The sequence below is a fragment of the Artemia sp. Qi Xiang Cuo genome, chromosome 18 (assembly GCF_049724085.1).
Source record: "Artemia sp. Qi Xiang Cuo chromosome 18, ASM4972408v1, whole genome shotgun sequence".
NCBI classification, from domain to species: Eukaryota; Metazoa; Arthropoda; class Branchiopoda; order Anostraca; family Artemiidae; genus Artemia; species Artemia sp. Qi Xiang Cuo.
The window spans coordinates 25,035,694-25,047,628 of record NC_142811.1 but is presented as its reverse complement, the minus strand read 5'-3'; the positions used below and the strand labels follow the sequence as shown (position 1 = coordinate 25,047,628).

Sequence of the window (11,935 nt, the reverse complement as noted above, 5' to 3'; positions counted from 1 at the left end):
ACCGTCCTTCGGGGCTCTATATTACTTGTTGGAGCAGAACCGCTATTCTTAGATTGAATATGTATTTCTTAAGATTGGCCTTTTTTTACTATTGACTAAATGCTCAGCTTCAAATTTATTTCTATTAAATATATATAAAAGCATAATAACTCATTAGCAATTGAACCCAGAAGCAAGGTGTGTCTAGGGGGATAATAAATTGAAAACAATATTTGATAACAATTAGGAAATATTATTTAAATGAAAACGGAGCATTAGGAGGATTAAGAGAGAACCCATCATAACTATTTCGGTCATCTATAAAGAGACGGACTTTGGAGAAAAGGAAAGACTTGTAATTTGGGGTAAAATTCTAACTAAATTGATGAACCCCGGCCAGCAAGGGAAAATATCTACCGGATTTAGTTTTTACTATAGATGTTTACTCACGTTTACTGTTGCAAGCTTTTACTGTTATTACTTATTATTTATTATATTTTTTTTGTATTTATATATATTTTATTTTTACTATATATGTTTACTTACCTTTACTATTGCACGCTCTTAATATTATTACTAATTATTTTAATGTTAATATTATTTGAGTCCCCCAAAATCTGGGACAAGCTACAGCCAAAAAACCTTAGGGCAAATCTTGTGTAGTTTGTAGATAGCTTTTATTGCAGAGTTGCCAGTAGAAAAAAAACTCGACAAATTATTTCCTTGAAAATTACCTATGAGTCGATCCTCTATTGTCGTCGAATAGTCGTAATGGTAGTCATTTAATGTCAAAGAGTTTCACGTTGACCTAATTAGATTTATTCAAGTGGGATTTATTTCTTTCTTTCTGTAATACATTTATTGATAGTGACCCCCTTGTCCGTTGTCCATGCTCAGGGGAGTTTTTAACGACAGGATTTAACTACAGTCAAAAGGTTTTTTACTGAGAATTAACTAAAAAAAACTTTCCGAAAAGAAGTTTTTCAAAAATAAGTAAGGGTCCTATCAAACTTAAAATCAGCAGAAACAATAACATATTAAACTTCAAACTCAAAACGACAAGAAATTATTACACTATTAAAGAATAAATGAAACCCAAAACGAACAGAAATCAAATAAGCAGTGATAGCAAACAGACATACTGTCGCTACTAATATAATTGAATTAACAAATCTTAAACCGAGTTGAACTTAAATTGAATATGCGAATCAAGCTAAAAATGAAAAAAAAATCACTACAAACAAGAGTTTGGGCATTACCTCCTTCCCTAACTGTAAAAGTCTAAAATCTACTGCGTCATTGATGCTTTACTGAACGCGAATTATAATATAAATTTTTTCTTTTGTACTTATTACAACATTGAAAATAATAAAAAAATACAGTAAAATTCAATTTTTAACTGATCATCTTTCATTCTTCTAAGCTCTCCTGTAGACTAGGTTGGGTAGATAAAGGTTGCTTTTCTGCCTCTAGGGAGGGTTGTGGGTCTCTGGGGTGCACCACAGGCACGTTCTCCGTCCCTAGCTCTTCAGGGAGAAATCCAGCTGCGTGGCCTCGCCGTCGCAATGGCCCTGCCAACTTAACCTTGGCGGACGCCCGCTAACATGCAGAAGGGGTGCCATCGGATTGGGAACCCGTCGGTTAAATATATTCCCACGATACGATGGAAATGGCAGAAAGAATTAAAAAACCAACTTTGGCTACGCCATTCCCAGCAAGCAATGCGTCAGAGGTTATGGCAACCCCGACGAAAATTGAACTAGCCGGCCACCGGTTGAAACATCGACAATCCCTCAGTGTTGGGTGCTGCTACGTATGTTCATTGAAATGCCCTGGGACACGGACCTTCATTGCTGGAGAATGCGAAAGATACTGTATTGACATTCTGTGTGTATCCGAAACCCGACTAATTGGGAATTTGGAAGATGAGCCCGTCTCCACCCCTGGTGGAAAATCCGAATTCCACTTTTTCAACTCCGGACCTAGTGATGGCTCTGGTAACGCGGGGGCTGGTCTCCTCCTCAGATCTAAGGCGGTAAAATCCCTAGTTGAATGGCAGCCCATCTCATCTCGTTTGGCTAAGGCCCGTCTTAAGGGTCACCTGTTCAACATTACTGTCATCTCCGCCTATGCACCAACCAGAGCCGAGGACGAAAGTACAGTTGATGAGTTCTACGATGCTCTGACCCAGTCATTGAGAACAGTCCCAAACTATGATCTACTCATCCTAGGAGGTGATCTTAACGCCCATGTTGGAAGCCGCGAGGCAGAGCGCGAAAGAGCTGCTGGAAGATTTGGATGTGGCGACAGGTGCGAGCGTGGACGGAGACTCGTAGAATTTGACCAGCAGCATAATCTTGTATTGGCGAATACGTTGTTCTAACACAAACCATCCCAGAGGATCACCTGGTGCTCTCGAGATGGAAGAGCCCAATCCCAGGTGGATTACTTGCTAATATCTTCCCGATGGCGAAGCTCTATACAGAGCTGTAGAGCCTACCGTGGAGCCGACACAGGAGCAAAGAACGTGGAACCGGAATATATGCTGCTAAAAGCTTCCCTGACCATAAAGCTTGCATCCAGGAAACTAACACAACCTCCTCCGAGATACGATGTAGCATGTCTTCATGATAAAGCAGTTTCAGAAGAGTCCCGCTTGGAATTATCTAACCGTTTTGACATCTTGTCCGCAGACTACGATAACGAACCAACCACCATAAAGTTAGAAGACGGTTCGAGGAAAACCAGAGACACTGTAACAGACGCCTCTAAAAAACCGTTGGCAGGCTAAATCGGAAATGGGAAAAGTGGATCTTATAAGTCACCACCAAGCTGTAAAACCAGAAACAACAGATCGGAAATACCAAGTCAACAGTGTTCAAAACACTGAGGAAAGAATGCCATAAATCTGCCCGCCGTGACAGACAACGCTACTGGGACCACGTGGCAGCAGATATGCAAAAGGTTGCTAGTCATTCAGATACCAGAAAGCTTTACCAACTACGAAAAGAAGCAACTAGGAAAAGTAAAAAGATCTCAACTGGAGTGAGAGATGAAGATGGAACGCTTCTGTCAAGAAAAGATGACGTAATCGAAAAATGGCAGTACCACTTGCAGCATCTGCTGAACCCCAGTCACAACATCTCTTCCACTCAAACGCCCCCCTCTCAAATAATAGAGCCACTGCACTCCAGTCACGCAACCATAACCTTAACTCAGGACCACCGAGTCAACAAGCCCCATGCAGCAATGTCAATGTTCACCATCCTTCAATACAAGATATCAAAGAGGCAATCAAGAAGCTGAGGAACCACAAGGCGCCAGGCATAGATTATATCCCGGCATAAGTCTACAAATCTGCTCATATTCTTGCTGAGAAACTATAGAAGCTCTTCTGCTCAATCTGGTCTCAGGGACGGTTTCCCCAGGAATGGCAAGACTCAGTTCTACTGCCTGTCTTCGAGAAAGGCGACCGCACTGAATGCAAAAAATACAGTGGGATTTCACTTATGAGCTTTGCGGCAAATATTTTTGCAGTGATTCTGCTTAACCGATTCCGCAAAGTCCACAACGAAAGAACCCACCCCAACCAATCTGGTTTCCGAGCCGGCATGGGCTGTATTGACCAACTCTTCACCTTGAGACAAAGTTTTGAATATAGAACCAAACATTAACAAGTTACCGTTGCTGTCTTTATTGACTTTATTACGGCCTTCGATTCAGTCATCCGGGGAGGAATTTGAATAGCAATGGAAGAGGACTGTGTCCCACCTAAGACCATACGACTCATTCAGGTTTACCATCAACACAAACGAGCCTGCATCAAGGTGAACAGAGAACTTTCTCCGCTATTCAATATCGACTTCGGTGTGAGGTAAGGGTGTGTACTCTTTCCCATATTATTCAATTTTGTCGTCGACTGGGTAATGAAAAAAGCAATGCTAAACTTCGAAGGAGTCGAGGTTAGTCCTGATTCCAGTACCATCGACCTTGATTATGTTGATGATGTTGCTCTTCTTTGTAAATCCGTTGGCGAAGCCCAGAAAATACTTCTGAGAGTCTCCGAAGTTGCTGTTCCAGTGGGGTTCAAGATTAATATTGACAAGACTAAAGCTATATCTAATGCCTCGGATATAAACTCTACCCCTATAACCCTTAACCATAGGCAGATTGAAGCTTTCAATAAATCCAAGTATCTTGGATCATACATTAATATCAACGGGGGGTGTAGCGAAGAAACCCAATGCCGCATTACATCAGCTTGCGCTGTCTTTGCACAGCTGTTGAAGTCGCTATGGAAAAGGAAGAAAATCCACCGAAAAACAAAAATTCTTATATACGATGCCCTAGTCCGATCTGTCTTACTGTACGGCTACGAGACATGACCCTTAAAAGTCACCGAGGCACACGCCCTCAACACTTTTGAAGACAGATGCCTGAGGAGCATATTGGGGTACCCCTCAGCAACCAAATCCCAAATACGATCATCCGCCAACGATGTGACCAGAAGTACGTCATCACATCTATCATTCGACGCCGCCGCCTGTCCTGGTTTCGCCATGTTTGCCGAAGACCAGCCGAGACTTTCATAAATTGAAGCTTATGCTGCAAACCAGCACCCGATTGGAGGAAACGACATGGAGAACAAGCCAAAACTTGGCTTAACAACGTCAAATCTGACCTTGAGCCGATTGGCAGATTCCGGAGACATGGTTGCAGATGGGACCCTTCATGGCTTGAAATTATCTCCCCACTAACCCAAGACCGTAACCTGTGGAATTCAACAGTCTGCCAGATCTTGTCGCCAGGGAGAGATACATATCTTGTGTCCTGATCCAAATACATGTACAAGTAATCTTTCAGCAATCAATATCATTGTATATCATGATCATTCAGCGTGCCCCCTGATGGCGATAGGGGAACGCCCTACAGATATTTAGGGTACCTCCATAGGAGGCAGGGACAGGGGGACCATGTCCCTGGAGGTCCATAATAGAAACTGGGGCACCTTCGCCAGGGGCCATAAATACAGGTGGAGGAGGAAGAAGGCCCCTCAAATTTAAACTCAACAGGGCCCACTGGCGTGTCCACACGTCCGATGAGTTACGAACGTTCTCCCAGTAATGGGTTAAATTGCATGGTGACGCAGAAAACCATCGCGGGAGGATCCTCTATAGGAGGACAACTGCGACAGGGCGTAAGATCCAGATCTATGGACAACGGCCTATGCAAAGGGCTGCCTCGACACTTTCTGAATACCTGCAAGACTGTAGACCTTGCGGTCAGTCTCTATTCCCACTTGAGGAGTGGCGCCCCTCGAGGAAATTATAGCCTAGTAAACGACGCAGCACTCGCACGGGATTCTGATTAATGGATAATTCTTCTGAGCTTGGTATGTTTTGACGGGCATTTTCGGGCTGAAAAACCTCGTCCTAGCTGATTTATCTACTATGGACTGCCTCCCCGTAGTAGCATAATATTTGTAGGCATGAACATATTATGAGTCGGAGGTAATAGGCTTTGGACTGTCTGTGCAGGATTATGACTCTTGTTGATAGAAAAGCATCGTCAAGTGCTGAAAACCATGTTGTGACCAAGGTGGACCCAGGATTGCACAACGCTTTCATTTATACTGGAGGTCAGAGAGACTTCTTTGTGTCCGGTTCTAAGCCGGCTTAAGCGTTTCATTGTTGACTTGAGAGGATATGTGATCCCCATCCAGCACTGGCATCCGGGATCTTGCTTTTCCTGAGGCCAAAATAATTTAAATGATTTAAAGATAATGAAAATTGGAACTTGGAATGTTACGACGTTAAAAAATGACTATCGTATCGAGATTTTGACTGACGAATTCAGACGATACGAACTGGACTTATTAGGAGTTTCAGAAACTCATATCCCAGGGGTAGGAAGCATGAAATTAGGTGAATAGAATTGGTTTACTCAGGCAGGAAGGATGGGGTACATAGACAGGGAGTAGGGCTCATGATGTATAAGGAAGCTGCTAAGTCTTGTTAAGACTGAGAAAGTATTAATAATAGAATACTAATTGTTCATTTTATGACTAGAAAGTTCAGGGTATCAGTTATAGTAGTATACGACCCTGTAGAACCGACTGATGGAGATACTAGAGACTCAGATGAATTTTACTTACAGTTACAGGAGCAAATAGACAAGGTCCCAGGTAGAAATATGATGTTATTACTGGGAGATTTTAACGCCCAGGTTGGTACAAACAGGGATAGATGGTATCACAGCCTAGTTAAATTTGGTGTAGGAAAAGAAAACAGCAATGGCTACTGATTTTTGCAAATTTATAGGTATAACAATCTAATTATAAACAATACAGTATTTGGTCATAAAATGGCTCATAAGTTAACATGGTATTCACGTGATGGTAAGCCAGCTAACCTTATTGATTATGTTATAGTAAACCGAAGACTGGCAGGATCATTACAAGATACTAGGGTATATAGTAGTACTTCTATTGATGTTAAAAAGTAAAGATCACCATCTAGTAGTGTCAGGGGTTAATTTAAAACTGAAATATCAGGAGGTTGACTACCTCCCGGGGAAGTTAAGATGCTGTTAGAATCCAGAATGAGAATTTAAGAGAAACTTTCCAGGAACAGTTGAATTCTAAACTTGAGAATTTAAACTTTGATAATGTGGAAGATTGTTGGAATAATTTTAGAAAAATGATTTGTGAACTTGCTGAAGGTGTATTAGGGAAGAAAGCTAGAACTGCAGCTAAGAATATTAGTGAAAAAGCTTTATGTTTAATAGAAAGGAGAAAGGACTTGTACAAAAATTATATGAGTGATAAATCATATGAAAACAAAAGAAGTGTAAAGAAAGTGGAGAAAGCATTAAAATATGAACTAAGGAGGTGTGAAGTGGAGGCCATGGATATTGCCGAGGATCTGAAAGATGCAGCTAGACGGCATAATAGTAAAATTTTGTACTGGCACGTTAACAAATTGAGAGGGAGCAGTCAATCCGGACATGTCTCAGTTAAAAATAGGAATGGGGTCGCAATTAGCAATAAGGAAAAAACTAAAGGGAGATGGGCCGAACATTTTGAGAATTTGCTTAACCGAGATAGATTTCCTGTAAAAAATATAGAGTAAAATGAAAAAGTTTGTGATACTTGGGATGTGAAGGAAGATGTGTTTTGTGAGGAGGAATTAGCAACAGTACTAAAAGGATTAAAGAATAATAAGGCACAAGGTGCTGATAGGGTGGTAAATGAGTTTCTTAAATATGGTGGCTCTGAGGTTATAAATAAGTTGTTGAAGATTATGAATATGATTTTTGAAAAAGGGGAAGTACCTAACGATTTTAGGAAAACCTTAATTAAGCTACTTTATAAGAAAGGTGATAAATGTGAGTGTGGTAATTATCGAGGCATTAGTCTGGTCTCTGTAGGTAGCAAATTACTTAGTAATATGATACTTTTAAAACTGAGAGATGCTGTAGACAAAGTTTTAAGAGAAGAACAGTGCGGTTTTAGAAAAGGTATAGGATGTATCGACCAAATTTTCACTCTTAGGCTAAAAATTGAGAAGTGCATGAGTTGTCAAACAACTTTAGTCCATATTTTTATAAATTATGAACAATTGATCGAGTCTGCTGATAAAAAAGATTTGACAAATGTTTTATTCTTGCATGGCATGTCCGAAAAATACATCAAATGGACTAATCCTCTGTGCGAGAATAACACTGTTGCTGCAAAGGCTGGAAATGAGGTTAATATCTTGTTTTGTATTAAATCTAGAGTTAAACAGGGTTGTGTTCTATCCCCCTTTATATGGATTATTTTGATGGACTTTGTTTTTAGGAGCACAGGAAAGGCAATGGGAGACCACGGAATCAAATGGGGAGGAAAAAGTCTCCTGGACTTGGATTTTGCTGATGATTTAAGCATCCTAGATGAAAGTTTGAGCAAAATGAATGAAGTTTTAGAGGTTTTGCGAGTTCAGGGTGCTAGAATTGGTTTGAAAATTAATGTTAGGAAGACTAAGTCACTAAGTCTAGAAATAAGTGAAGATGAAAAGGTCATGTTGGGTAATGAAAAGATTGATCAGGTGGACAGCTTCACTTACCTTGGTAGTATTATTAGTAAAGATGGTGGGAGCAGTGAAGATGTTAAAAATAGAATAGCCAAGGCTCAGGGTGTTTTTTCACAGTTAAAAAAAGTTTGCAAAAATAGGAAGATAAGTCTGCAAACCAAGATTAGAATATTAGAAACTCCAGTGATGACAGTAGTCAAATATGGCTTTGAAGCATGGGCGCTCCAAAAAGCGGATGAAGATTTGCTAGATGTTTTCCAGAGAAATTGCTTAAGGATTGTTCTGGGTACCCGACTGACTGACCGTCTTTCAAACAATAGGCTATACGAAAAATGTGGTTCAATACCGCTCTCTAGGGCCATAATGAAAGAAAGGTTGAGGTGGCTAGGGCACGTTGTGCGGATGAAGGATGACAGATTGCCGAAGGTTGTTTTTTTCGGCCAACCATTTAGGGCTAAACGGAAAGCAAGTCTTCCCCGTCTGGGGTGGGAGGACGTTATAAAGAAAGATTTAAAGGAAATGGGAACTTCGTGGGCGGGTGTAAAAAGGGAGGCTTTGAATAGATTGGGGTGGCGGAGGAGCGTGCGTAGCTGTGTTGGCCTCAGGCGGCTTGGTGCTGCGGTGAGTTGTTAGTAGTAGTAGTAGTAGTAGTATTAAGGTATTAACTAATTGCTCATTTTATGACTAAAAAGTTCAGGGTATCATATAGTAGTATATGCCCCTGTAGAACCGACTGACGGAGATACTAGTGACTCATATGAATTTTACTTACAGTTACAGGAGCAAATAGACAGGGTCCCAGGTAGAAATATGATGTTTTTACTAGCAGATTTTAACGCCCAGCCCAGGTATGTAGAATTAGGGATAGATGGTATCCTAGACTAGGTAAGCCAAAACTTGGCTTAACAACGTCAAATCTGACCTTGAGCCGATTGGCAGATTCCGGAGACATGGTTGCAGATGGGACCCTTCATGGCTTGAAATTATCTCCCCACTAACCCAAGACCGTAACCTGTGGAATTCAACAGTCTGCCAGATCTTGTCGCCAGGGAGAGATACATATCTTGTGTCCTGATCCAAATACAAGTACAAGTAATCTTTCAGCAATCAATATCATTGTATATCATGATAATTCAGCGTGCCCCCTGATGGCGATAGGGGAACGCCCTACAGATATTTAGGGTACCTCCATAGGAGGCATGGACCAAGGGGGGCCTTGTCCCTGCGGGCCCATAATAGAAACTGGGGCACCCTCGCCAGGGGCCATAAATACAGGTGGAGGAGGAAGAAGGCCCCTCAAATTTAAACTCAACAGGGCCCACTGGCGTGTCCACACGTCCGATGAGTTACGAACGTTCTCCCAGTAATGCGTTAAATTGCATGGTGACGCAGAAAACCATCGCGGGAGGATCCTCTATAGGAGGACAACTGCGACAGGGCGTAAGATCCAGATCTATGGACAACGGCCTATGCAAAGGGCTGCCTCGACACTTTCTGAATACCTGCAAGACTGTAGACCTTGCGGTCAGTGTCTATTCCCACTTGAGGAGTGGCGCCCCTCGAGGAAATTATAGCCTAGTAAACGACGCAGCACTCGCACGGGATTCTGATTAATGGATAATTCTTCTGAGCTTGGTACGTTTTGACGGGCATTTTCGGGCTGAAAAACCTCGTCCTAGCTGATTTATCTACTATGGACTGCCTCCCCGTAGTAGCATAATATTTGTAGGCATGAACATATTATGAGTCGGAGGTAATAGGCTTTGGACTGTTTGTGCAGGATTATGACTCTTGTTGATAGAAAAGCATCGTCAAGTGCTGAAAACCATGTTGTGACCAAGGTGGACCCATGATTGCACAACGCTTTCATTTATACTGGAGGTCAGAGAGACTTCTTTGTGTCCGGTTCTAAGCCGGCTTAAGCGTTTCATTGTTGACTTGAGAGGATATGTGATCCCCATCCAGCACTGGCATCCGGGATCTTGCTTTTCCTGAGGCAAAAATAATTTAAATGATTTAAAGATCATGAAAATTGGAACTTGGAATGTTACGACGCTAAAAAATGACTATCGTATCGAGATTTTGACTGATGAATTCAGACGATTCGAACTGGACTTATTAGGAGTTTCAGAAACTCATATCACAGGGATAGGAATCATGAAATTAGGTCATATAGTATTTGTTTACTCAGGCAGGAAGGATGGGGTACATAGACAGGGAGTAGGGCTCATGATGAATAAGGAAGCTGGTAAGTCTTATTTAGGCTGGGAAGGTCTTAATAATACGTAGAATACTAATTGCTCATTTTATGACTAGAAAGTTCAGGGTATCAGTTATAGTAGTATACGCCCCTGTAGAACCGACTGACGGAGATACTAGGGACTCAGATGAATTTTACTTACAGTCACAGGAGCAAATAGACAAGGTCCCAGGTAGAAATATGATGTTATTACTGGGAGATTTTAACGCCCAGGTTGGTACAAACAGGGATAGATGGTATCACAGCCTAGTTAAATTTGGTGTAGGAAAAGAAAACAGTAATGGATAAAGACTTTTGCAATTTTGTAGGTATAACAATCTAGTTATAACCAATACAGTGTTTGGTCATAAAATGGCTCATAAGTTAACATGGTATTCACGTGATGGTAAGACAGGAAACCTTATTGATTATGTTATAATAAACCAAAGACTGGCAGGATCAATACAAGATGCTAGGGTATATAGGAGTGCTGCTATTGATGTTAAAAGTAAAGATCACCATCTAGTAGTGTCAAGGGTTAATTTAAAACTGAAATATCGGAAGGGTGACTACCTCCCGGGGAAGTTATGATGCTGTTAGACTCCAGGATGAGAATTTGAGAGAAACTTTCCAGGAACAGTTGAATACTAAATTTGAGAGTTTAAAATTTGATAATGTGGAATAATTTGATGGTTGGAATAATTTTAGAAAAATGATTTGTGAACTTGCTGAAGGTGTATTAGGGAAGAAAGCTAGAACTGCAGCTAAGAATATTAGTGAAAAAGCTTTATGTTTAATAGAAAGGAGAAAGGACTTGTACAAAAATTATATGAGTGATAAATCGTATGAAAACAAAAGAAGTGTAAAGAAAGTGGAGAAAGCATTAAAATATGAACTAAAGAGATGTGAAATGAAGGCCATGGATAAAATTGCCGAGGATCTTGAAGATGCAGCTAGACGGTATAATAGTAAAACTTTGTACTGGCACTTTAACAAATTGAGAGGGAGTAGTCAATCTGGACTTGTCCCAGTTAAAGATAGGAGCGGTGTCGCAATTAGCAATAAGGAAAAAAGTAAAGAGAGATGGGTCGAACATTTTGAGAACCTGCTTAACCGAGATAGAGTTGCAGGAAAAAATATAGAGGAAAATGAAAAAGTTTGTGATACCTTGGATGTGAAGGAAGATTTCTTTTGTGAGGAGGAATTAGCAACAGTACTGAAAGGATTAAAAAATAATAAGGCTCCAGGTGCTGATAGGGTGGTAAATGAGTTTCTTAAATATGGTGGCTCTGATGTTAGAAATAATTTATTGAAGATTATTAATATTATTTTTGAAAAAGGTGAAGTACCTAACCATTTTAGGAAAAGATTAATTAAGCCACTTTATAAAAAAGGTGATAAGAGTGAGTGTGGTAATTATCGAGGCATTAGTCTGGTCTCAGTGGGTAGCAAATTGCTTAGTAATATGATAATTTTTAAAGTTAAATATGCTGTAGACAAAATCTAAAGAGAAGAACAGTGCGGCTTTAGAAAAGGTAGAGGATGTGTCGAGCAAATATTCACTCTTAGGCTAATAATTGAGAAGTGCCTGAGTTTCCAAACACCTTTGGTCCTCAGTTTTGTAGATGATGAGCAAGCGTTCGGT

The 11,935-nt window shown here is 40.7% G+C and overlaps 2 protein-coding genes across 2 annotated transcripts; both read left to right on the top strand.

The window, feature by feature from the left end:
• Positions 1-1,642: 1,642 nt before the first annotated feature.
• On the top strand, positions 1,643-2,362 carry LOC148941360 (protein CFDP2-like). Its single transcript, XM_089104155.1, has one exon. The coding sequence runs from the start codon at positions 1,643-1,645 to the stop codon at positions 2,360-2,362; it is 720 nt and encodes a 239-aa protein (XP_088960281.1).
• A 1,543-nt stretch (positions 2,363-3,905) lies between these two features.
• LOC148941359 (uncharacterized) lies at positions 3,906-4,364 on the top strand. Its single transcript, XM_089104154.1, has one exon. The coding sequence runs from the start codon at positions 3,906-3,908 to the stop codon at positions 4,362-4,364; it is 459 nt and encodes a 152-aa protein (XP_088960280.1).
• Positions 4,365-11,935: the final 7,571 nt, after the last annotated feature.